This window comes from Centroberyx gerrardi, chromosome 14 (assembly GCF_048128805.1).
Source record: "Centroberyx gerrardi isolate f3 chromosome 14, fCenGer3.hap1.cur.20231027, whole genome shotgun sequence".
Lineage (NCBI taxonomy): Eukaryota > Metazoa > Chordata > Actinopteri > Beryciformes > Berycidae > Centroberyx > Centroberyx gerrardi.
The window spans coordinates 1,694,223-1,721,949 of record NC_136010.1 but is presented as its reverse complement, the minus strand read 5'-3'; the positions used below and the strand labels follow the sequence as shown (position 1 = coordinate 1,721,949).

The 27,727-nt window shown below is 42.1% G+C and overlaps 2 protein-coding genes across 2 annotated transcripts in view; both read right to left on the bottom strand.

Annotated features, from left to right (window-relative positions):
- The window catches only part of uxt (ubiquitously-expressed, prefoldin-like chaperone), a 363,866-nt gene that overhangs the window by 123,523 nt on the left and 212,616 nt on the right, over positions 1 to 27,727 (bottom strand). The window lies entirely within an intron of this gene.
- slc6a8 (solute carrier family 6 member 8) overlaps positions 26 to 27,727 on the bottom strand; it is a 51,749-nt gene continuing 24,047 nt past the window's right edge. The window contains exons 3-13 of the mRNA XM_078288177.1: positions 26,743 to 27,010; positions 21,237 to 21,369; positions 14,155 to 14,289; positions 13,210 to 13,313; positions 12,855 to 12,979; positions 5,878 to 5,990; positions 5,628 to 5,765; positions 5,041 to 5,143; positions 3,229 to 3,329; positions 1,665 to 1,835; positions 26 to 735 (exon numbers count right to left, since the gene is read on the bottom strand). Coding sequence (XP_078144303.1) covers positions 595 to 735; positions 1,665 to 1,835; positions 3,229 to 3,329; positions 5,041 to 5,143; positions 5,628 to 5,765; positions 5,878 to 5,990; positions 12,855 to 12,979; positions 13,210 to 13,313; positions 14,155 to 14,289; positions 21,237 to 21,369; positions 26,743 to 27,010 — 1,532 coding nt within the window. The 3' untranslated portion in view covers positions 26 to 594. The remainder of the gene's footprint in view (positions 736 to 1,664; positions 1,836 to 3,228; positions 3,330 to 5,040; positions 5,144 to 5,627; positions 5,766 to 5,877; positions 5,991 to 12,854; positions 12,980 to 13,209; positions 13,314 to 14,154; positions 14,290 to 21,236; positions 21,370 to 26,742; positions 27,011 to 27,727) is intronic.

The window sequence follows — 27,727 nt, the reverse complement described above, 5'->3', positions numbered from 1 at the left end:
CACCCCAAGACAAGATTGCATCGATACCCCACATCCAAGATGGAGGACACAAACCCTCCAGCCGGACAGAAGACATTCAGTAGATTCAGATCAGCAGCTTTTAGATTCTATTGAGAGTAGAATCTGTTCTCGGCTCTTCAGCCCCTCCAGGATTTGTAATTTTGCGATAGATTTGGTTAATTCATTAATGTCTTTTTAATAAAGTGCCAGGAACAATATTCGCCAATATTCACAATTTTTAGAGGATAACCGGTGTAGTCGAAGCCCTTTGCCAGTTACACGCTGGATTACTTCACAATTTTTGGGGAAATCTGTAAACGGAAGCGTTAGTGGTTTAGTATTTCTAAAAGGTCCCGGAGGAGCTGCCTCATCTGTCTCGTTCCCTTTTCCATCCTTTAACAGTTAAAAGTCTTCCGGCGACTCGGAGCGTTTGCTTCTGTCTGCTCAGAGACGTTTGGTGTCGAGGAGCCGGGCCGATCAATCGATCCAAATCCATTTCACAGATCAGTAACTGGAACCGGCCGGTCGGCGGGTCGGGTGCGGCGGCGAGGTGTCGGCCATCTTGTCGCGGGGGGGCGGGGCGGACGGAGCGGCTTACATGACGCTCTCGAAGATGATGACCTTGTTGTCGTCGGTGCCGGGCGACAGCGAGGCCAGAGACTTGATGTCGGTGTCGGGGGCCATGTACTCCAGGTGGTGCGCTCCCCACACGGGCCGGGTCAGGTGGGCCCAGCGCTGCGCAACACACAACACCGTTAGCTAGGACCGACCCGGAGAACCACCCAGAACACCGGCAGAGATACACATCTAGCATCCGACCAACATGATCTCACACAAAACGTGAAGGAACACGACTGTAAACAGGCAGCAGAGTCTCAGCAGCTCGGTGACCGGCGGGCGGAGGATGGGGATGAGCTTGACTCTGCTGCCGCCGACTGGAGCTCAAATCCCAGCGTTTTTCTTATTTAACCGACCAAAGCCTTTCAACAACATTAACCAAGTTGTTTTAGTTGCCTAAACTTTGGAACATATTTCAATTCGTTGCGCAGGAGCGTAATTCAGTTTGTGGTGGAGAAACGTTATTTTCACATAATTCGTGTCACAGTACGTAAATCGGCGTTTCAGAGGTCGTGTTCATTTCACGTATTTGTGTGAGATCATGTTGCATTCAACACAGCTGAGGACTTCAGATTGACCTGTCTGTTATCAAGTTAGCTAACAGTCAGGACGTCCCGGTGGCTCAGTGGGATGAAGCACACACCATGTAAACACAACATGCTGGGTTGTCGCATGTCCTCCCTCTCTCTCTCTGTCTTTCCTGTCTCTCTCTTTACTTTAAACTATCTAATAAAAAGGAGGAAATGCCAAAAAATAATCTTAAACAAAAAAAGTTAGCTAACAATCTTAAGAAGAACAACCACAACATTTGGTAGAGAAGTTAGTTAGCTAGCTTACTAGTTAGTAAAAAAATCAGTTTCTCCATCATTGTTGTTGTTCCCAAGTTGTAGGATATGACGTTGTCCCGCCCCTCCTCCAACGTGATTGGATGGCTAGTGAAAAAAACTGCCAAAGCTCGGCCTCGGCGCCTCATGGCACTCCTGCCGTTTTTAGACAAATGCAAAAACGCAGCGTTGCCATCGCGCAGCGCTGTGTGAGCTACTGACCTCTTTGAAAGTTCCCTTGGCTCTGAAGAGTTTGTACAGCACGCTGACGGGGATGCAGAGCATGGAGGACAGAGCCATACACCAGCCAATCACCTCGCCCCACCAGGGGTACACATACACATTGTTGTAGGTCAGCGGCTTGTAGTTGACCAGGTGGAACAGGAAGATTCCCTGTTGAGGAGAAGAGGAACAGGAGGTTACACTGGATTCTGATGATGCCTCCTGTGGCGGCCATCTTGGAGGTCCTCAGATCTGAACAGCTGACTGTGTTTCTGTCGTCTCAACAGAATTGAACAGACGGTTAATTTCTGTCTGTTTCTGACTGAACTGATCATTTCATCACTGATCCATCTGATTGATTTAGTGTTTAGATAATGTCAGCTTGTTAGCTAGCTAACCATAGTATCTGGTCAGCTAACATCACTGTCTTGTTGTTAACACATCTGATTAGCACACTAGCTAACGTAGCTAGTAGCAGCTAGCGTTAGCGTGTTCACATTAACATCAGTGTGTTTGCCGGCTAGTTAGCTAGCTAACAGTTTGTTCAGGTTAACTGAGCTGATCTTCTCAAGCTAATTTACGTAATTTACATGAAAACACATTTTTGCCGATGGGCTTTCGTTTTATATATAGATTTTTTTAAATCAATTTTATTGCTGTTTTTTTTTATCCATCCTGGCTGTATAGTTATTATTTAAACCAGTTTATATTCTGTTTATACCGTTCTGGACACTGTGCACAGTGAAAACCTTGTATCTCCAAAATGTCAGCTGGAAGTAAAACAGCTTTGTTTGCGTGTTGTTTCATTTTGTGTTTTTTAAGTCACTGTATTTGTATCTGATTTATTTACTTAATATCCATTATTCTTTAGTGTGACTTTAGTGTGATGTTTTTATGAACGTACTGCAGCAAATTCCAAGCGACTGTCTAGTTGATGTGGCATAAAGTAAAGTTAAAGTTAAAGATGTTTTAGCTTGATGACCATGTGGTTTAGTTTATTATTTATTTATGAGGTTTTTTACATGACAACAGCAATAAATTTGTTGATTTATTGCTATCACTGACATCCATAGCTTCATATCAGACAAGGGGACTAGTAGAATCCTGTTGTAGTAGCAGCTAGCAATAGCATGCTAACATTAACATCAATGTCTTTGCTAAATGAGCCTGCTGTTAGCTAGCTAACCATAGTATCTGGTCAGCTAACCATCACTGTCTTGTTAACACATCTGATTAGCACACTAGCTAACGTAGCTAGTAGCAGCTAGTGTTGTGTTTTGATTAAAGTCATTTGTAATGTGTATTTTGATGTGTTTTGTGGTTTGTAAAACTCTTGTCTCTGTGTTCTGCACAGTGTTGTAAATATAAAGTGTAATATGGTTTTATTGTATAGATTGTCTTGCAGACTCAACCAGCAACCTACTCCAGTACTAACCCTAGTACATATGTGTAGTTATATATGTTATTATACTAGTTATACTTAATACTTAATATTAGTAATCTTACCATGCAGACACATTATAAAGTTATATACTGTATGTTATAATAGTATGAGTAACCTCACCATGCAGACACACGGTGTGATGAAGGACCAGCACCACTTCATCCAGGGGAACGGCCGGTAGCCGATCATACGAGCAATATCATCCATGAAGCGGTCAGCACCTGCAATATGACATCATCAACCATCAGATATCTGTATCGTACTATAAAGCAAGGAATCTCTGTGTGTGTGTCCCTCGCATATCTCGAGAACCGTTCGTCCGATCTACTTCACACTTGGCGGGTGTGTTGCTGGGGACTCGAGGACCTGCAGTGTCGGATTTGGTGCAATTTGGACACACGACACGTTCAATATTAATAAACTTTGAATAAACAAGCGAACAGCGCTCTGTGCAGCAGCGGGGCTCAAAGCGAACGGGCTGCACTAGTTACTATAACAAGATGAACTCACATAATAATGTTATAATGTCATTAGAACAACATGAATATATGTGACTTGATATACTCTGACATCATTTACTAAGTCATACTATACTGTGATATAATATATTACACATTTCACTATGACAGATTTCACTATGACACTATAATATAATTTACCATACTATGACATATTTTAGTATGACATACTATAACGTACTTTTTTACAATGATACTATGGCATGCTATACTATGACATACTGTACTATGGCATACTTTACTAAAACATACTATACTGTGACATTTTACTATGACATATTTTGTTATGAAATATAAAATGACATACTTTACTATGACATTATACCATGAGATGCTAACCTACGACATATTTTAGTATGACACATTACACTTTGACATGTGTTACTATGAAATACTACACTATGATTTACAAACTATACTATGGCACGCTACTATGATATACTATACTATGATTTAGTTTACTGTGACATACTATACTATAACCTTTTACTATTTACTATATTACTATTTACATTTTACTCATTTTACCATGATTTCCTATATTATACTCTGATATACTTTACTATGACACATAATACTATAACATACTTTACTATTGCAACTATTATTTTTCACTGACATACTATACTATGACACACATTACTATGACATACTAAACTATGATTATTTTTTTACAGCGATACTATGCTGTGCTACACTATGACATACTGTACTATGACATACTGTACTAAAATATAGTATAGTGACATTTTACTATGAAATACTATAAAATGACATACTATACTATCACATACTATAGAATGACAAACTATATTACATGTTACTATGATATACTATACTATGACTTGGTTTACTGTGACATACTATTCATAGCATTCCCATGATGTCACATGCATTTCCTACCAATATGGTGCTTTACAATACACACAGCTCATTGGCTGTTTGTAATCACCTGTTCATTTATTACAATCACCTGTTATTTTCCTACCAAGAGGGCCGTGTGATGATGTAACAGAATACTATGAATACTATAACATTTTACTATGATTTATTTTACCATGATTTATTATACTATGACATACTATACTGTGACATATTTTAGTGTGTCATAATTTACTAAAACATACTGTACTATGACATACTATCCTACAACATATTTTACTATGACACACTACACTTTGACACGTTACTATGAAATACTGTGATATACTTTACTATGACAAACTACATGACATGTTATTATGATATACTGAATTATGACGTAGTTTACTGAGATACTACAATATAACATTTCACTATGACATACTGTATTTCACTATGACATGCTATGCTAAGACATACTAAACTATGACCTACTTTACTGAGTGTGACTGTGTGTGTGTGTGTGTGTGTGTGTGTGTGTGTGTGTTCGTACCGTAGACCCAGGCAACTACTATGCATTCCCAGAATGCTTGCCACAACAGAGTCATTCCACTGGCCGAATAATAGTCAAACAACTGGAAGACATACATCCCTCCCTACAGAGAGAGAGAGAGAGAGAGAGAGAGAGAGAGAGAGCAGAATACATTTGTATTTTCTCTTTAATGATTTGATCATCATTAGCAGATTTTATTGTTATTAGGATTCTCTTTCTTTTCCTTTATCTAATACTTTGCCCTCGATGTGCTTTAGCAACACAAATGGATTTCATATCAGGTTAATAAAACAAGTTGAAATTGAGAGAGAAAAGAAGTTTAAGTGTTAGCAATGATTCCCTGCATGACGGTTAAACATAAGTGGCTATGGAAAAAAAACAAAAAACAAAACATTAATTGTCGTTCATCATTCAGTCGGTGGTGGATCTGTTGGATCCGGTCTGTATCAGTTTCTCATTCAGCTCCCTGCAGCATCTTCTGTTTTAGTGTTCTGTCAATCATTCAGTCAGGAATCACTTGTTTTAACAGCGGAGGTCTCATTATGGAATCTAATTCTTCAGATCGGCCAATCAGGAGGCTCACTGACCTGCGTCACCATGGAGAGGTCGATAATGAAACAAAGCAGACAGCAGATCGCCACGGCGATCTCCCTCTTGTAGCGATGGTAATACTTCCCAGGAAACAGATCCAGAATCCCGGTGACAAAACCCTCCACTCCCACAAACTGCAGACAGAGTGTAGATAAGCTGGTTGATTGATAATTGATTCTCTGATTTACTAACTTGACGACAGATGTATTGTGTGTGTGTGTGTGTGTGTGTGTGTGTGTGTTGTACCTGGCTGTCCAGCCCCAGCAGCAGCAGCATGAAGAAGAAGAGCGCCGCCCAGACCGGAGCCGCCGGCATCAGACTGACCGCCTTCGGGTACGCAATGAAGGCCAGGCCCGGACCTGCACACACACACATACACACAGGTGGAGAGACAGGTTAGCTGCTTAATACACTACTAAAACACACACACACACACACTGCACTAGAGAGAGGACAGTGGAAGTCAACATAGGCAAGGATGAAGAGAGAGAGAGAGAAGAAACACACACACTGATACAAAGTGTGATCTCTGTCTTGATGCTTTGGTTGTTCTTAACTTTCATACTAATAAAGCACTTTGAATTGAATTGAGAAGGAGAGAAATAAAGAAGTGAGAGAGGCATGAGAGACTTAAAGGGAAAAGAGAGAGAGAGAGAGAGAGAGAGAGAGAGAGAAACTATCCTGAATTTCCAAACTCCGCTCCAGAGTTCTCTCTTCTCGTGATGAACCTGAACCTGAACCTGAACCTGAACCTGAACCTGAACCTGAACCTGTCAGAAGACACGACAGCTCTCCACACTCCAACACCTGAGTTGTGCCACAGTTTTATGAACGGCCAACATCAGGCTGACAAGCTTTCATGCTCCATTAGATTATTATTTTCTGAAACTCGTTAGCCTGATGTCGACCAAACATAAAAACACGCTGTATTTGAGGTTAAGTCTTATTTTTTTTTAAAATATGCGTCAACAGAACAGTGATGTCATGTTAAATTCCTGGATGTTTTTCACCATATTAAAACTGTGTTAAGAGAGGTGAGACCAAGTCAACTCTGCTCGAGTCCCAAGTCAGTCTCAAGTCTTCAGGCACAAGTCTCAAGTCAAGTCTCAGGTGTAAATGTAGAACAGCGAGTCAAGTCCAAGTCAAGTCCAAGTCATTAATGTCAAGTCTCAAGTCTAAATGTAGAACAGCAAGTCAAGTCAGAACAAATCAAGAGTCCAGTATCAATTTAATATCTTAAAGAAAACTAAATATCTAGGACTTTTCAATGCAATATGGTTTTAATAGGATAAAAACTTGGTAAGAGCATCATGAGTTTGATTTCTATAATCAGTTTCAACTTCAATAAATTCAATCATTCCATACAAATTCAGAAAACAGAATTTAAATTCGGTCGTCCGCTGGAACAAATCTCATCACTTTCAATCTAAGTCATTTACACAAACACAAGATCTCAAGTCAAGACTTTAGAAACCTTTTCAAGTCATCAAAGTACAAGTCAGAGTCAAGTCCCAAGTCACCAGAACCCAAGTCAAGTCAAGTCTCAAGTCTTCTCTTCAAGCAGCAAGTCAAGTCTCAAGCTGTTAAAACTGTGACTCGAGTCCAAGTCATGTGACTCGAGTCCAAGTCATGTGACTCATACATAACAACACAATGCAATTACAGTTTTCATTAAGTATCATTAAGTATTAACACATTATTGTTGTGTAACACAGTCCTTCTCCTCAGGTTAACAGACTGGAGCGATGCTGCGTTCAGGTCATGTCGGATTTACAGTAAATATGAGCTGCCAACTGGGAAAAACTGTTCACATCGCCTCCTAGTGATCGTCAACTCGGATTTCTCCCGCTTGGCGTCACAAACTGTGGAAGTCTGTCTGATGTCGGGTGTCTGCAGTCCACGGTAATAAACGTCTAGCGAGTCACGTCTGCTGGTTTGTTGATGCTTGATTTTAAATTCATGAATACAAATTATTTTGAATGTCGGCGTTCTAACAGCTTAACCACCTGAACCCGTCCGGGTCGTAACAACCAGACGGCGTCCTGCTCTGCTTCTTCTGACCTGGTCTCGGACTCGGACCGGACTAAAGTCTGGACTTCGGCTCTGCTGGTGTTATAATGAGGTCAAAAACCAAAGTCAAAATGAAAAATGTATTGCTATGTTCACAATAAAACAATATTACATTATCTAATACAGGGAGCGATAATTTGTCGCTTCCCTGAGTTTCGGTGCATGTGTGACGGCCTGGTGCTGATCACAGGTATGAGTGTGTGTGTGTGTGTGTGTGTGTGTGTTTTCAGTTGTAGCCTAATGTGAGAGAAAATACATTGTCATATTACAAATACAGAACATGTTTTCCAAAACACAAAATCAAAGACAAGTGACAGGTATCAGTTGCTGGGAGTCTGGGGTTTAGACTGATCTGGCTTCATCCTGACAGGGAGTTAAAGTCTCCTGTGTGTTGGATCCAGAGCCACACACACACACACTGAGTCTGAGTCTGAGTCTGAGTCTGAATCTGAGTCTGAATCTGAGTCTGACTCTGACTCTGACTCTGAGTCTGACTGAGTCTGACTCTGAGTCTGAGTCTGAGTCTGAGTCTGAGTCTGAATCTGAATCTGAGTCTGAGTCTGAGTCTGAGTCTGAGTCTGAGTCTGAATCTGAATCTGAGTCTGAATCTGACTGAGTCTGAGTCTGAATCTGACTCTGAGTCTGAATCTGAGTCTGAGTCTGAATCTGAATCTGAGTCTGAATCTGAGTCTGAATCTGAATCTGAGTCTGAATCTGAATCTGAGTCTGAATCTGAGTCTGAGTCTGAGTCTGAATCTGAATCTGAGTCTGACTCTGAGTCTGACTCTGAGTCTGAGTCTGAATCTGAGTTTGAATCTGAGTCTGAATCTGAGTCTGAATCTGACTCTGAGTCTGAATCTGAATCTGAATCTGAGTCTGAATCTGAGTCTGAGTCTGACTGAGTCTGAATCTGAGTCTGAATCTGAATCTGAATCTGAGTCTGAGTCTGACTGAGTCTGAATCTGAGTCTGACTCTGACTGAGTCTGAATCTGAATCTGAATCTGAGTCTGAGTCTGACTGAGTCTGAATCTGAATCTGAATCTGAGTCTGAGTCTGACTGAGTCTGAATCTGAATCTGACTCTGACTGAGTCTGAGTCTGAGTCTGAATCTGAGTCTGAATCTGAGTCTGAATCTGACTCTGAGTCTGAATCTGAATCTGAGTCTGAATCTGAGTCTGAATCTGACTCTGAGTCTGAATCTGAGTCTGAGTCTGAATCTGAGTCTGAATCTGAATCTGAGTCTGAATCTGAGTCTGAGTCTGAATCTGAGTCTGAATCTGACTCTGAGTCTGAATCTGAGTCTGAGTCTGAATCTGAGTCTGAATCTGAGTCTGAGTCTGACTCTGAGTCTGAATCTGAGTCTGAGTCTGAATCTGAGTCTGAGTCTGAGTCTGAGTCTGAATCTGAGTCTGAATCTGAATCTGAGTCTGACTCTGAGTCTGAATCTGAGTCTGAGTCTGAATCTGAGTCTGACTCTGAATCTGAGTCTGAGTCTGACTCTGAGTCTGAGTCTGAGTCTGAGTCTGAGTCTGAATCTGAATCTGAATCTGAGTCTGAATCTGAATCTGACTCTGACTGAGTCTGAGTCTGAGTCTGAATCTGAGTCTGAATCTGAGTCTGAATCTGACTCTGAGTCTGAATCTGAATCTGAGTCTGAATCTGAGTCTGAATCTGAGTCTGACTCTGAATCTGAGTCTGAGTCTGACTCTGAGTCTGAGTCTGAGTCTGAATCTGAGTCTCAGGCTGTTGCTTCTCTTGATTAAATAGTGATGTTAGTTGTGTCTCTTAATGGGTTTATTGTGTGTGTGTGTGTGTGTGTGTGTGTGTGTGTGTGTGTGTGTGTGTGTGGTTAGTACATTGCAATGCTTTGAAGGAGAGATCAGAAAGGAAGTAAGCAAAGATGCAACTTTCTACCAAACATTTTCTTCTTCCTGTCCTCTCTCCTCCTCTCCTCTTCTTCCTCTCCTCTCTCCTCCTTTTGTCTCCTCCTCTCCTCCCCTCTCATCTCTCTACTTAACATTGATAATTAAAGTCTTGTATCATTAAAAACTCATGAGAAATCTGTTGTTACATTCTGCTCTGCTCCTTTTTTCTGTCTTATTCTATTCTGTTCTATTCTATTCTGTTCTATTCTGTTCTATTCTATTCTGTTCTATTCTATTCTGTTCTATTCTGTTCTATTCTGTTCTGTTCTATTCTGTTCTATTCTATTCTGTTCTGTTCTATTCTATTCTATTCTATTCTGTTCTATTCTATTCTGTTCTATTCTGTTCTATTCTATTCTGTTCTATTCTGTTCTATTCTGTTCTATTCTGTTCTATTCTGTTCTGTTCTATTCTATTCTGTTCTATTCTGTTCTATTCTGTTCTATTCTATTCTGTTCTGTTCTGTTCTATTCTGTTCTATTCTGTTCTGTTCTATTCTATTCTGTTCTATTCTATTCTGTTCTATTCTATTCTGTTCTGTTCTATTCTATTCTGTTCTATTCTATTCTGTTCTATTCTGTTCTATTCTGTTCTGTTCTATTCTGTTCTATTTAAAGCTGTACAGACTGTATGATATTCTGTATGATATTCTGTATGATATTCTGTATGATATTCTGTATGATATTCTGTATGATATTCGGTTTGTGTGTGTTACCTTGTTGCTGCTGCGTGCCGAGCCTCTTGAAATGGAGATGAGTCACATCTCAAGAGGTCAGAGGCCTACAGTTAATACTGTAACACACACACACACGCACACACACACGCGCACACACACACACACACACACACACACACACACACACACACACACACACACACACGTGATGCTAATACTTTAAATCATGGTAAGACATGACAGGCAGGTGGATTTTTGTCGTCCTTTTTACAAAGAAATTAAAAATGTAACATGAAGAAGTTGTCTCTCATTTGCATTCACACACACACACACACACACACACACACTTACATAGACATACATACTGTATATAGACTCTCTTTCTGTCTCTCACTCTCAAAATACATACTGGTGTTCAAGCATTGACACGTGCACTTATGCTCTCTCTCTCTCTCTTTCTCTCTCTCTCTTGCTCTCTCTCCCTCTCTCAACCTTACAACACTACAGCAGAAGAAGTGTGTGTGTGTGTCTGTGAGAGAGAGAGAGAGAGAGAGAGAGAGAGAGAGAGAGAGAGAGAGAGAGAGAGAGAGAGAGAGAGAGAGAGAGAGAGAGAGAGAGAGGCCTGCAGCAAAAAGACACGCTACCTTCTCTGGAGAGGCTAAATATAACTAGCTGTGTGTGTGTGTGTGTGTGTGTGTGTGTGTGTGTGTGTGTGTGATGTCATGTCATGTGCTTCAGAGCCATTAATAGACACACAGTTGGTTAGTCGGGCTAAAGACATAGAGCTGCAGAACACACACACACACATTCGACATTATAAATTATAACATGTAACACACACACACACACACACTTCACACACATACAGGCATTCTGTCTCTCTCTCTCTCTCACACACACACACACACACACTCGTTCTCCAGCTGAAAGCAATGTACAGTCAAACAATAATTCACTTGGTTCATACATGATTCATATAAACACATTTACATTGAGTCCGACCTGAGGAGTGAAGGCAGGGAATCAAACAGCCTGACCTTTGACCCCAAAACTCTTCTATACTCTGTTATTAAATTCAACTCTAACCAGGCTGCATAGTAATTATTTCAACCTGTTTACATTCAGTTCATACCGTCTGGACTCATGTGCACAGTGAAAACCTCGTATCTCCAACATGTCAGCTGGAAGTAAAACAGCTTTGTTTGACCATGAATTGTATTTTTAATTTTGCGTTTTTAAATCACTTTGTATCTGCTTTTTGCTCGTTATTACCCAGAAGTCCTTAGTGTGACTTGTTCTGTTGATGTTTGTTGTTGTTATCTGGCCTCTTCAGTCTGTGTTATGGATGTCTTATGAACGCACTGCAGCTAAATCCAAGCGACGGTCTAGTTGATGTGGCGTGAAGTCAAGTTAAAGTTAAAGATGTTTTAGCTTGATGACCATGTGGTTTAGTTTGCTCAGTGGTTTAAAAGGTTTAATGAGACTGAGGCTGCAGAGTCTCAGAGGAACGAGTTAAAACATGAACACATTTAGAGTTATGAGGTTTTCACATCACAGCAGCGATATAGTTGTTGATTTATTGCTATCACTGACATCCATAGCTTCCTATCACACTAGAGGAGTAGAATCCTGTTGTATCTAGTAGCAGCTAGCGTTAGCATGCTAACATTAACATCTGTGTCTTTGCTAAATGAGCCTGCTGTTAGCTAGCTAACCATAGTATCTGGTCAGCTAACATCACTGTCTTGTTAACACATCTGATTAGCACACTAGCTAACGTAGCTAGTAGCAGCTAGCGTTAGCATGTTCACATTAACATCAGCGTGTTTGCCGGCTAGTTAGCTAGCTAACAGTTTGTTCAGGTTAACTGAGCTGACTCTTCTCAAGCTACAACTCAGAGTGTTTTGGAGTAGAGACTAGGGCTAAAGACAAGACAGTTTACTGTGTCACAGTAACCAAATCCACCTTATCACACTATTCACTTTTACTGAGAACGTTACTGAATGGATCTACAGCCACACCACAACAAGCTGACTCAGCTGCTCTCTGCTTCTAGCTGCTTCATACAGATTTACACTTTATTAACTAACACACAGTTCTACAGATTTACACTTTATTAACTAACACACAGTTCTACAGATTTACACTTTATTAACTAACACACAGTTCTACATGTTCCTCCATCATGAGACTCAGCTGGGTGAAGTCTGTATTAAACTGATAGTGACTGAATGAGTTTCTAACATGGCTGTGAAGGTTAAACGCTTCAGAGTGTTAAAAATAACTGAGACAGAAGCTCTGAGGGGGAAACACTGACTCACAATGACTGCTACTGTGTGTGTGTGTGTGTGTGTGTGCGCGCGCTTATAACGTGGTGTGTGTCTGACTGTTAGTGTGTGTGGGTCCTTGCATGTGTGTATGTGTGGGTATGTGTGGACTTGTCCATCTGTGTGTGCATTTATATGTGTATGTGTGTGTGAGCAAATGCATGTGTGTTGCTTGCATGTGTGTGCATGTGTGTGTGTGTGTGTGTGTGTGTGTGTCTGTGTACCTGATTCGGCCACCTGTGAGATGTCCACTCCCTGTTCAGCAGCCATGAAGCCCAGGATGGAAAACACAACGAAACCAGCGAAGAAACTGGTTCCACTGTTTATCAGAGCCAACACGAAGGCATCTCTACAGGGGGGGGGGGGGGGAGAATCAATCAATTAATCTTTATTGATGGAGTACATTTTTTGCAATATTCCATGTGTCTTATTACAAAATGACCCATGTTCAACTGCTGTTAACATGGAAATCCAGTGTATATACTGTGTGTGTGTGTGTGTGTGTGTGTGTGTGTGTAGATGTGTGTGTGTGTGTAGGTGTGTGTGTGTGTGTGTGTGTGTGTGTGCGCGTGTGTGTACTTGTAGCAGTCGTTGTTGAAGCGGTTGTAGCTGCCCAGAGCGGTCAGCGCTCCCAGGCCGATGGCGTACGAGAAGAAGATCTGCGTCCCGGCGTCGATCCACACCTGCAGGGCCAGAGGTCAGAGGTCAGCCGGGGGTCAGGGGGCGGGGCCAGGGCCAGGGGGCGGGGCGCTGGTTCAATTGTCGGATTTTGCCAAAATTTATGGGAATGATGCATCTCACATTTTCCAATTTTCACTGATCAACCTGATATTATCATATATATGACTTATTATATCATACAGAGGTGGGGACTCGAGTCACATGACTTGGACTCAAGTCTCAGTTTTAATAGCTTGAGACTTGACTTGCTGCATGAAGAGAAGACTTGAGACTTGACTTGACTTGGGTTCTGGTGACTTGGGACTTGACTCTGACTTGTACTTTGATGACTTGAAAAGGTTTCTAAAGTCTTGACTTGAGATCTTGTGTTTGTGTAAATGACTTAGATTGAAAGTGATGAGATTTGTTCCAGCGGACGACTGAATTTAAATTCTGTTTTCTGAATTTGTATGGAATGATTGAATTTATTGAAGTTGAAACTGATTATAGAAATCAAACTCATGATGCTCTTACCAAGTTTTTATCCTATTAAAACCATATTGCATTGAAAAGTCCTAGATATTTAGTTTTCTTTAAGATATTAAATTGATACTGGACTCTTGATTTGTTCTGACTTGACTTGCTGTTCTACATTTAGACTTGAGACTTGACATTAATGACATGGACTTGACTTGGTAATCTACATTTAGACTTGGGACTTGACTTGAGACTTGTGCCTCAAGACTTGAGACTGACTTGGGACTCGAGCAGAGTGGACTTGGTCCCTCCTCTGATCATACGATAACAGCTTGCAGCTTGACTCATCACTGTTGTAAAAACTCTCTGGTATCTGATTGGACCGACCTGAGCCTCCCCCAGCTTGGACCAATCAGGTTTGATGTAGTACATGATGCCGTCGTAAGCACCAGGAAGTGTGACTCCTCTGACCAATAGGATGATGAGAACCACGTAGGGGAAGGTCGCCGTGAAGTACACGATCTGGAACACACACACACACACACACACACATGTTAATGAAGACACTGTTAAAATGTGGTTTTGTTTGATGGTTACATTTTCAAAGCTCCATCCTTTTTCCAGTCAGTTTCAGTCTAACTCCGCATCACAGCTGGACTCGCTCCTGATTGGCTCCCTCACTAAAAATGGACTGAAATCTGTGAATGATTGAATATCGGCTCTCCTGTTGTTTATGAAATCGCTTGCCTTGGTTTGCCCCATGAGGGATGGATAAAGTATTTTGATGGATTGAGTTGAACCCTTCAGGACCAGGACCTTGTTGAGTGAAGGTGCAGTAGTGTGTGTGTGTGTGTGTGTGTGTGTGTGTGAGAAAGAGTTGAGCTGTGTGTGAAACCAGCAGCGGAGATGAAGAAAAACAAAACATGAACCTGAAGTGCTGGGGAGGCGAAGACAGCGCCAAGATCTGACCTGCTGCGTCTGTCCACACACACACACACACACACGCACACACACACACACACACACACACACACAGAGGAATGCGGCTCTGTGCCAGCGCTCTGCTGGACGCTGAGCGGCTTCAGCACCATGGAGAGCAGCCGCTCAGGTCGAGGAATCACTTTACATTAGAATCACATTCTACTCATCTGACTCTCTGACTCCACTGTCATTCAGAATCAGCTCCAACTGTACAAGCAACCCATACTAAGGAGGTCAGAGGTCAGAGGTCAGAGGTCACAGCATCCTGACAAGAGATGGAACAAATCGCTCTTGTTAACTCCAGTCTGTTCTTCTTGATATTTTGGAGATACAGGGTTTTTTCACCGGACAGCGACATGATATTCCTGTGACTCTACAATGATCATGTGAGACTGAAGCACTAGGAAAAGAAACAGAATTAAAGAGTGAAGGAGCGAGAGGAGCGACCGACGAGCCACTTCCTGGAGAAAAGTTGACTGATGTAGATTTAAAGCTGCAACAAGCGATTTCAGACCCTGTAACCAATCCTGAAGCTAACGTGTGCCGTGTGGAGATTGTTTTGAGACGTAACGACATAAACCAATATCCAGCTGTGTTGCTGTTCTCTAAAGCTTGTTGTCAAAACTCGGACCGACTCGAAGCTCCTCCCGCTCCATTCAGCAGCTTTTCATTTTTTTAAAACTAGCTTGTCTCCTCCCTCGCTGGTTGAAAGCGCCGCTCTCCCCCTCCCATCCCTGAAAAAAATTCTGGTAATGGAGGAATCGATGACGCGAGCGAGTAAACTGTTAAACTAGTGAACTTGTTAAACTAGTGAACTTGTTAAACTAGTGAACTTGATAAACTAGTGAACTTGTTAAACTAGTGAACTTGTTAAACTAGTGAACTTGCTACCTGCCTCTTCACTTGTCATTGTGGGTCATGTGACCTTCAGCGGGAGAAAGATCTGTCAAAGTGAGACTGGTAACCGGCGAGACTTCTCTGTACGGTTAGCTTAGCTGTTAGCTTAGCTGTTAGCATTTATGCACGCTGCTTCACTAGGTTTGGGGCCTCCGTAGTGCAGCAGCTTTGCTGTGCTTTATTTACAAATGTGTTGCAGTTTCTGTCGCCCTCTAGTGGTCAGAAAATCGCGTATTGCAGCTTTATGTCTTAACGCTGGAAACAAAGAAAATGATCTGGAGGAGGTGGAAACTGTCTGAAAACCGTTCATACTTTAAAACATGAAAATGACCAAACTGGAGTTGTGAGGTTTTCATGCTGCAGCCGACTGGAATCTGTCCTGTGTGTTGATGAATGAACCGACTGTCTCTCTCTCTCTCTCTCTCCCCTGCAGTGTGTCTCTGCCTCGCTCGCCCCCCCACTGTTCAATAATACAAGCTGTTTCTGTTGGTACTGACACCCGTGTGAACTGTGTTTTATTTGTACTCTGATACCGACTGCTAACCGGATACCACCACACCACACCACACCACACACACACACACACACACACACACACACACACACACAGTCGCAGCCTGCAGGTTCTAGCAGCAGGCTTGTGATGGTAGCTGGATCAAATCCCCAAACCGGCTGGGAAAACGTCGGTATGGAAACAAACTCTGCTGAGGAGCCGCTGAGCAAGACACACACACACACACACACACATATACGCAAAGCTCTGCCCCCACAGGAAGTGAAGATATCATATTTACGCGTCACATCAGCCGGCGCAACTTGGTACTTTGCGGACATAAACAAAAGGATGTCAATACAACCTGAATAGATAGAACGGTTCTTCCATTGTTTGTCATGCTAATATGTCTAGTTCACCATAAAATGGCGATGCTAGAATTTTAAGTGTTAGTTGCTATGGTGACAACACAGTCTGGACATTAAGGTGTAAAGTCTGTCACACTGTGAGAACTGAGCAGATGAGTCTGTTAGCAAACTGTCAGAACTCAACCGGAAGCTAACGTTAGCGACGAGGCTAACGTAGCTTCATCACAGACTGTACTTCTCTCTCTAGCTCTTCTAGTCAACATTAGCATGTTAGCAATCCATGGCAGCAAGGAGACAGAGAAGCTGCTTTGGTTCTTGCTGTAAAACCTCTCAGCTCAGTGACTTGCTGTGAGTCTCTTTATACAGAAGCTAGTCCAACGGGTCACAGCAAGATGGCCGCCGCTCCGACCGTCCATTTGAATGGGAATGACTGTTCTATCTGTTCTAGTTCTGTGGTTCAGAGTCACAAAATAAATCTGATCCTGGATTGATATTAACTCGTCTCTGTAGTTTGTTTGCCTGAAATTCTCAATTAATAATCTCAGTCTTGGAAATGCGTTGTTACCATGGAAACTAACAGGAAACAACAAACGCAAGCATGAAGAAATGGAGTGGGAACGAGAAGCAGGGTGGAGCCAACCTTCCCCGCTGAATAAAGGTTAAACACTCTCTCTCTCTCTCTCCCCCTCTCTCTCTCTCTGTCTCAACCTAACCTCTGACTCACGTACACCCATAGACACACACACACACACACACACACACTGTTTTCAACAAAGCTGCCGCACGTTACTGTTTAACCAACCTGTGTGTGTGTGTGCAATTATTACTTTAAGGGGTGTAGTATATATGAACTGATGATGCAATAACAATATTGACTGATTATATAATAATTAATTACACAGTAAACTGTCTTGTCTTTAGCGAGTTGTAGCTTGAGAAGATCAGCTCAGTTAACCTGAACAAACTGTTAGCTAGCTAACTAGCCGGCAAACACACTGATGTTAATGTGAACACGCTAACGCTAGCTGCTACTAGCTACGTTAGCTAGTGTGCTAATCAGATGTGTTAACAACAAGACAGTGATGTTAGCTGACCAGATACTATGGTTAGCTAGCTAACAAGCTGACATTATCTAAACACTAAATCAATCAGATGGATCAGTGATGAAATGATCAGTTCAGTCAGAAACAGACAGAAATTAACCGTCTGTTCAATTCTGTTGAGAGACAGAAACACAGTCAGCTGTTCACAGAGCTGAGGACCTCCAACATGGCCGCCAGAGGAGGGTTACATCACCTGAGAGTCTCTGTCTCATCTCAAACTAGATAACAGTGTTGTAAAATACATTTACAACACAATACAAATCATATCTGTTATTATTGATCGGCAGCTAACTAATAAAAACAAGTTAAAGTGAAAATTTCACTTCTGTTCTGAATCCTCACACTCACTTTCCTGCTGCACTGGACAAACAGAATACACTGTTTACACTGTCAGCCAATGAGGAGCAAGCATTCTGGGACGACAGTCTTTTCAGCCAATCAGAACAGGAATGCCTGGAGGACTCCTTGACCTCTCGCTCTCTTTTTTAATCCATCCCTCTTCTTTTCTCCGTCCTTCCATCTCTCCTTTTCCCTCAATGCTGCTCTCTCTTTCTCCCTCTCTCTCTCCCTCTATCTCTCTCCCTCTCTCTTTCTCTCTCTCTCTGTCTCTCTCCCTCTCTCTCTCTCCCTCTCTCTCTCTCTCTCTCCCCCTCTCTCTCTCTCCCTCTCTCTGTCTCTCTCTCTGTCTCTCTCTCTCTGTTTCTCTATCTCTCTTTCTCTCTCTCTTTCTCTCTCTCTCTGTCTTTCTCTCTCTGTTTCTCTATCTCTGTTTCTCTCTCTCTCTGTTTCTCTCTCTCTCTCTCTGTTTCTCTCTCTTTCTCTCTCTCTCTCTCGCTCTGTCTTTCTCTCTCTGTTTCTCTCTCTCTCTCTCGCTCTGTCTTTCTCTCTCTCTCTCTCTCTCTCCCTCTCTCTGTCTCTCTCTCTCTGTCTCTCTCTCTGTCTCTCTCTCTCTCTGTTTCTCTCTCTCGGTTTCTCTATCTCTGTTTCTCTCTCTTTCTCTTTCTCTCTCTCTCTCTCTCTCTCTCTGTCTTTCTCTCTCTGTTTCTCTCTCTCTCTGTTTCTCTATCTCTGTTTCTCTCTCTCTGTCTCTCTCTCTCTCTGTTTCTCTCTCTCTCTCTCTCGCTCTGTCTTTCTCTCTCTGTTTCTCTCTCTCTCTCTCTCTCTCTCTCTCAGTCACGTCCCACTGCAGTCAAGCCGCCCTCCCCGCCAGACGGCCAATCACGTCCTGCCACCTCACAGCCCCTCGGCCCCTCCCCCTCATGTCGTAGTCATAGCAACGCTCAGCCTGCCATGTGACAGCAGAGGAGAGAGTGAGTGTGTGTTACTGTCATCGTCACAAGCCAATGAAACATAGCTGGGGGACCTCTGTGTCACACACACACACACACACACACACACACACACACACACACTATCCCATTGAATCCTGACTATGAACGTAGTACTCCCTCTCTCTCTCTCTCTCTCTCTCTCAGACACACACACACACAGCCTCATTGACTTGTGACTATGAGAATAATACACACGCACACACACACACACACGCACACACCAACAGTGTCATTGACTTGTGACCATTTCAATAAAACAGACACTCTCACACACACATTCTCATTGACTCCTGACTATGAGAATGCACGCGCACGTACACACACACACACACACACACACACACATAATGAATCACAGCTAAGCTGCTGCCTCTCTTCTCTTTCCAAAGGCTAAAACATTTATATAATGTGATTAAATGTACAATATAAATAATACATTAATGGTTCATTAACAATCATTTATAATACTTGAATTATATGAACATTTATGTCTGCTGTCTATATTAGACTGATATGTATAGAGTCTATATGCAGACTGATATATAGCCTACTGTATACAGAGAGAGTCTATATGTAAAGTTATGAAGTTTATGTTCTGTTCTGTTCTGTTCTGTTCTGTTCTGTTCTGTTCTGAGTGAAACAAACTGAGACAAAATAAAAGAAAGTTGCAGAGAAAACAGTTTCCGTCTATATAAACTGTATCCAACATTCAAATAGCAGCAGTTTGACCCGACTGAACCTCAAACTACAGACTCTACTGAAACTCTACTGAAACTTGTCTGAAACTCAACTGAAACTACTGAAACTCTACTGAAACTCAACTGAAACTACTGAAACTCTACTGAAACTCTACTGAAACTCGTCTGAAACTCGTCTGAAACGCGTCTGAAACTACTGAAACTCTACTGAAACTCAACTGAAACTCAACTGAAACTACTGAAACTCTACTGAAACTCAACTGAAACTAGTCTGAAACTCGTCTGAAACTCGTCTGAAACTCGTCTGAAACTCGTCTGAAACTCGTCTGAAACTCTACTGAAACTCGTCTGAAACTCGTCTGAAACTCGTCTGAAACTCGTCTGAAACTCAACTGAAACTCAACTGAAACTACTGAAACTCTACTGAAACTCAACTGAAACTAGTCTGAAACTCGTCTGAAACTCGTCTGAAACTCGTCTGAAACTCGTCTGAAACTCTACTGAAACTCGTCTGAAACTCGTCTGAAACTCGTCTGAAACTCGTCTGAAACTCGTCTGAAACTCTACTGAAACTCGTCTGAAACTCGTCTGAAACTCGTCTGAAACTCGTCTGAAACTCTACTGAAACTCGTCTGAAACTCTACTGAAACTCGTCTGAAACTCAACTGAAACTCAACTGAAACTCGTCTGTCTGTCTGTGGATCAGGAAACAGATTTCAGCAAACAGCAGCACAATACTCTGCATTACTGCCACAGCTGATTTACTGATACTGCTCTCTCTCTCTCCCTCTCTCTCTCTCTCTCTCTCTCTCTTTCCCTCTCTCTCTCTCTCTCCCTCTCTCTTTTCATGATCTGCTTTTTATTTCTCCTCAGAAGAAGCTCCAGCAGCTTTTTCCACACAAAGAGCTGCTGTGTGATCACAGACTGACTGACTGATAAACTCACAGCTGGTGTTACATGGAGCCTACTGTCACTCTATTACATTTTGTTTTTCAGTATTATAGTTATTATATACTATGTCAACATAGTATATAATAACTTTATTTTTATAGCACCATTCATACATAGAATGCAACTCAAAATAAATGGATTCAAACAATTACGAGCAAAAGCAAGATTTTCAAGCAAAATCAAAAACACAAGCAAAAAGAAGATCAAATCGGTCTAGTAAAATGAAATTAAAAAGAAAGACAGAAAGAAAGAAAGAAAGAAATAGGTAGGTAAGGATAATAATAAAAACAGAAATATAAATTCTGCTGTGTTAGCATCAGAGCCAGTGATCCACTGGGAACACACGGATGAGTTTGGTGTCTGTTCTCTTAATTAAAGTTGACCAACAGGTTCATTTACCAAAAATTTGGTGTTTTGCTTTAAGCACAAAAGAAACACAATATGATTTTTATTTCCATCATGCAGCTGTATGAAGAATCTGATCACAGCGATCTGTCAATCAGCTGTCAGTGACCTCTGACCTTTAGCGGTGTTACGTAAGAATGTGTCGTGAAGCCAGCTGTTAGCTTCCTGCACCGACTCACACACACACTGTCATCTACTGCTGCTGGGTGACACTGTGTGTGTGTGTGTGTGTGTGTCTCTACCTTCCCAGTAGACTTGACTCCCTTCCAGACGCAGAAGTAAACCATGACCCAGACGGCCATCAGACACAACATCAACTCCCAGTTTATCAGACCAGTTTCATCCAAACCAGAAGAGATGTTCAACACTTTGTTCCTACAGACAGGAGGAGAGGAGAGGAGAGGAGAGGAGGAGAGGAGGAGAGGAGGAGAGGAGGAGAGGAGAAGAGAGGAGAGGACAGGAAGCGAGAGGAGAGGAGAGGAGAGGAGAGGAGGAGGGGAGAGGAGAGGAGGAGAGAGGACAGGAGGAGAGGAGAGGAGGAGAGGAGAAGAGGAGAGGAGAGGAGGAGAGGAAGAGAGGAGAGGAGAGGAGAGGAGGAGAGAGGACAGGAGGAGATAGATTATATTTAACATTACTTCATACATATTATTATGAATCAGTAATATCTCACATTATTCACACTTCTTCATACTTCATTCAGACTCAACATCAAACACTTTATCGCTCCAGCTTGGCGCTTCACATCTAAGTGTTTTTATGTAAATTATGACGCATCAAATTAAAATTAAAATTATTTTTGGGGCATTTTTGCCTTTATTAAATAGTTGTGAGAGGAGAGAAACAGGAAAGACTGGAGGAGAGAGAGAGAGAGAGAGAGAGAGAGAGAGAGAGAGAGAGCGAGAGAGAGAGAGAGAGAGAGAGAGAGAGAGAGAGAGAGAGAGAGAGAGAGAGCGAGAGAGAGAGAGAGAGAGAGAGAGACCCAAACAGAAAAACGGTGATAAAAAAAATAAATAAATTAAAAAAAAATCTTTTCACACAACAGTTCAAAAGTGACTTTGAACTTTCTGAAATGTCTGTAAAATATCAGAAAAATGTTTGGAAAATATCAGAAACATATGAAAATTTGCAGTAAAATATAAAAAAAAAAAATCAGTCAAATACCAGTAAATATCAGAAAAATATCAGTCAAATATCACTAAATATCAGAAAAATATCAGTGTCAATTATTGACTTCAGCTGATGGAAGCTGCTGAACATAATTCACGTTTTATTTGTCACAACATTTCCAAAGTTTGCTTAAAGTTCATTTGACAGATGGAATGAGAGAGGAAACTAAAATATTAAACATGGACAGAAGCAATGAGACGGACAGAAATGTCCTGAGAGGAGAGGAGGAGGAGAAATGAAAAGAAGCATCAAATATGAAAACAACTGAGAGAGAAAAGAAGAGGGAGAGAGAGAGACAGAGAGAGAGACAGAGAGGGAGAGAGAGAGAGAGAGAGAGAGAGAGAGAGAGAGATTAGAAATCGCATCGAAAGAGAAGATGAAAAAAGGAAAAACTTCTGAGGCTGAAAGAGGAAAGAAGTTGGAAAAAGGACAGGTTGAAAATCTAAAAGGAATAAGAAAGGTTAGGCTGACATTTAGACAGAGAGAGAGAGAGAGATAAAGAGATGAGAAGAAAGACAGATAGAGAGATACAGAGAGAGAGAGAAGGGATAGAAGGAGAGAAACAGAAAGAAGCAGCAAAATGAAGACAGAAGAACAGAGTTTGATGTAATTTGGATCCACCCTGACAATAACAAATACATATATAGTATTTGTTATTGTCATTCATTCATTCATTTATTCGCTTACACACTCATTCACTTTAATTCATTAATTCATTCACTATTTCATTAATTCATTCACTCATTTATTCAGAGATAAAGAGAGGAGTGGAGAGAGAGAGAGACATGGTAGTAGAGGCAGGGGGTTGAGGGAGGGAAGGAGTTTGGGGCGATCGAGAGAGAGAGAGAGAGAGAGAGAGAGCACTCCTGACCTGATTCTAAATCAAAACACTAACGAGCCCTTTCACCTCGTTAGTAGCTCATTAAGAGCTTGTTACAGTCGGGCCGTCACAGCAGAAACCCTCCGCCCCTGACAGACTGACTGGGAAACCCCGGGGCAGCTGCTGATGGCTGACTCTGTTTGTTGTGTTTCTGACAGATTTAATGTTGTATGTTTTGCACTGTGCCTTTAAACTGTACATGAGGAGTGTGCAGTGTGTCAGTATGGACGTCACCAACACTACTCCCTGTTTATTTATCAGACTGAACAAAGTGATTCTGGAGTTATCTATGACTCCACAAAAGTTCATGACATATGAATTCATTGACATATGATAGGATACATGAAATTACATTAAATTACAACTATCAACACAATAGACAGTAACATTATATAGAATAAATAGAGAAATACATTAACAGATGAGGCTTGTTTTCTTTTAACTTTTTTAAAACCAGAGGAATTATATTCTGACTAAAATAATACAAAACAGGACAAGACAATGTTGTCATCATGACTGAAATTAACTGTTTGGAACTAGAATGCTAACTAACTAACTGGTGTTATTCTATCCCATGTTACTATGGTAACTGCTGTGTTCTAGAACCCTGGTTCTCGTAACTATAGGAACCGCTATGTTCTAAAACCTTGGTCCCATGTAACTATGGTAACCACTGTGTTCTAGAACCCTGGTTGTTGTAACTATAGTAACCGTTGTGTTCTAGAACCCTGAAACCATGTCATTATGGTATCCACTGTGTTCTAGAACCCTGGTGCCAGGTAACTATGGTAACTAAGAGCCTGCTCAGTTGTTGACTTCCTCTAAATTTGGCAGAATCTTCTTCAGGACAGATCTGGGTCTTTTCAGGACAGACTTGTAGCGACAGCGACGTCCTGCTGCACCTAACTGACAAATGAAGTCTGTAAAGCCATTAATTTGTTTCCCATGGTGCTTCACTGCTGCCACGCTGACACTGTGGATGTTTTGGTTTTCGAAGCTGTTAACAGCACCGCAGGTTGCCTGTTAGCTGGACTGAAAACATGCTATTTCAGATGGGATAATAAGATTTACACCTGGGGGCGTTAGGCTGCTGCTATAATAAAACATAATTCTTTATGCTGTCACAGCAGTTAGGGAGACTGTGCTGTAATGTAAAGGTCACAGGTTCAATCCTCAAAACAGGCAACATGTCCATCAGCAAGGCACTGAACCCTGAACTGGCTCACTCACTGTAAATCTCTCTTATAAGAACAGATCAGTAAAATGAGTAAAATGTAAATGAACTCCACAACAGGAATCATCATAACAGACAACAGAGCAGACTGATGACTCAGCTGCTCTGGAGAGAGAAACTTCCAGAACAAAACTCATTCCCAGAACTCCCAGAACAAAAGGGTCAGAGCAGAAGCAAGGATAATAGAATAGAATACAATTGAATAGAATAGAACAGAACCCAACACACAGAACAATAATCAAAACCACAACTCATTCCCAGAACTCTAAAGAATGACAGGACTGAATAGAAATAAGCTGACGTAACCCAAACAACCAAACCCGACCCAACCAACCCAACCTAAATTAAAATAACACAACATACCCCAACCTGACACAACACAACACAAACCAACCCATTCTAACCCAACCCAGTCCAAACCAAAATAACCCAACCCTACCTAACCAACCTAACCAAACTTAACCCAACACAACCCACCCCAAACCAACCCAAACATCCCAACCTGACCAACCATGCCCAATCCAAACCAACCCAAACATCCCAACCTGACCAATCATGCCCAATCCAAAATAACCCAAACAACCCAACCCTACCCAATCCAACCCTAGCTAAGGTAAACTAACCAACCCAACCAATCCAACCACACCTAACCCAACACAACCCACCCCAAACCAAACCAAACATCCCAACCTGACCAACCATGCCCAAACCAAAATAACCCAAACCCAACCCTACCAAACCCAACCAATCCAACCCTAGCTAACCTAATCCAACCAATCCAACCCTAGCTAACCTAATCCAACCCTAGCTAAACTAAACTAATCACCCAAACCAATCCAACCAAACCCAACCAATCCAACCCAGCACAAATCAAAATAACCCAACATACCTCAACACAACACAACACAACCCACCCCAAACCAACCTAACCTGACCCAACCAACCCAACCTAACCATCTCAGCCAAAACCAAAATAACCCAAACCACCCCAACCAGCCCAAGCCCACCAAACCCAACCCTACCTAACCCAACCAACCCAACCTGACCAACCCAGCCCACACCAACCCAACTTAATCTAACCCAACCAAACCCAGACCAAACCAAAATAACCCAACATACCTTAAACCACCCCAAACCAACCCAAGCTACTACAACCCAACCAAACCTAACCTTAACAACCCAACCCTACCTAACCCAATCCAACCCTACTTAACCCAACCCTACCTAACACAACCCAACCTAACATAACCCAACCCAACCCAACCCTACCTAACACAACCCAACCTAACATAACCCAACCCAACCCAACCTAACACAACCCAACCTAACATAACCCAACCCAACCCAACCTAACACAACCCAACCTAACATAACCCAACCCAACCCAACCCAACCTAACACAACCCAACCTAACATAACCCAACCCAAACCAACCCAAGCTACTACAACCCAACCAAACCTAACCTTAACAACCCAACCCTACCTAACACAACCCAACCTAACATAACCCAACCTAACATAACCAACCCAACCCTACCTAACCCAACCCAACCTAACATAACCCAACTCAACCCAAACCAACCTAACATAACCCAACTCAACCCAAACCAACCTAACCCAACCCTACCTAACCCAACCCAACCTAACATAACCCAACTCAACCCAAACCAACCTAACATAACCCAGCCCAACCCAACCTAACCTAAACCAACCCAGCCCTACCTAACCCAACCCAACCTAACATAACCCAACTCAACCCAAACCAACCTAACCCAACCCTACCTAACCCAACCCTACCTAACCCGACCCAACCTAACATAACCCAACTCAACCCAAACCAACCTAACATAACCCAATCCAAACCAACCTAACATAGCCCAACCCAACCCAAACCAACCTAACATAGCCCAACCCAACCCAAACCAACCTAACATAGCCCAACCCAACCCAAACCAACCTAACATAACCCAACCCAACCCAAACCAACCTAACATAACCCAACCCAACCCAAACCAACCTAACATAGCCCAACCCAACCCAAACCAACCTAACATAACCCAACCCAACCCAAACCAACCTAACATAGCCCAACCCAACCCAAACCAACCTAACATAACCCAGCCCAACCCAACCTAACCCAACCCAACCCTACCTAACCCAACCCAACCTAACATAACCCAACTCAACCCAAACCAACCTAACATAACCCAACCCAACCCAACCTAACCAACCAAACCCAAACAACCAAACCCAGACCAAACCAAAATAACCAAACATACCTTAAACCACCCCAAACCAACCCAATCTAACCCAACCCAACCTAATCTAACCCAACCTAACCCAACCCAACCCAACCCAACCTAACCCAACCCAACCCAACCCAACCCAACCCAACCTAACCTAACCTAACCCAACCCAACCTAACCCAACCGATCCAGAACCAGACCGACCCAGACCCAGAACTCACTCCCAGAACTCGATGATGGGCGAGCGTCCGTCTGCCAGGTCGCCGCAGGTGATGTTGGGCAGGATGGTGGTGTTGGCCAGGCTGCCGTTGTGACAGTCCGGGTGACGGAAGATCTCGATGCAGCTGGGTGTGTTCCATTCATTATCACAGGTGGACCAGGGGAGGGTGGAGTTAAACGACTTGATGAAGTAGTAGAAGCCCCAAGCTAACACCATGATGTAGTAGGTGTTACAGAAGAACACGATCACCATGGACGCATATCCTAGACCTGAGGAAAGGAGAGGAGAGGAGAGGAGAGGAGAGGAGAGGAGAAGAGAAGAGAAGAGAAGAGAAGAGAAGAGAAGAGAAGAGAAGAGAAGAGGAGAGGAGAGGAGAGGAGAGAAGATAAGAGAGAAGAGAAGAGAAGAGGAGAGGAGAGGAGAGAAGAGGAGAGGAGAGGAGAGAAGAGGAGAGGAGAGGAGAGAAGAGAAGAGAAGATAAGAGAGAAGAAAAGAGAAGAGAAGAAGAGAGGAGAGGAGAAAAGGGTAGACATCATAAGATCATGAGAATTCTCTACCGAACTAAGTGACTAAATAACTAATTAATTAAAGCCATTAACTAACTGACTAACTAGTTTATTCATTAACTAACTGGCTACTTTACAAACAAAGTAACTAACACACTGGCTTTACTCATGAGCTAACACTGACTAACAAATTAACTATGTATCAAACTATGACTAACTACCCATTTAACTAACAAACTAACTAAATAACTGACTAATTAACTAACTAACTCATAAAGTAGTATTACTAACTACTAACAAATGACTAACTGTCTGACTGACTGACTGACTGACTGATTAAGTAACTTACTGACTGACTAACTCATTTGATGAATTACCTAATTAACTAGTTAACTGATTAGAAAACACAATCATAAATCACAAAGTAAATATAAAACATTTAAATATATGACAGCAATCTAATCTGAAGAGAGCAGCAGG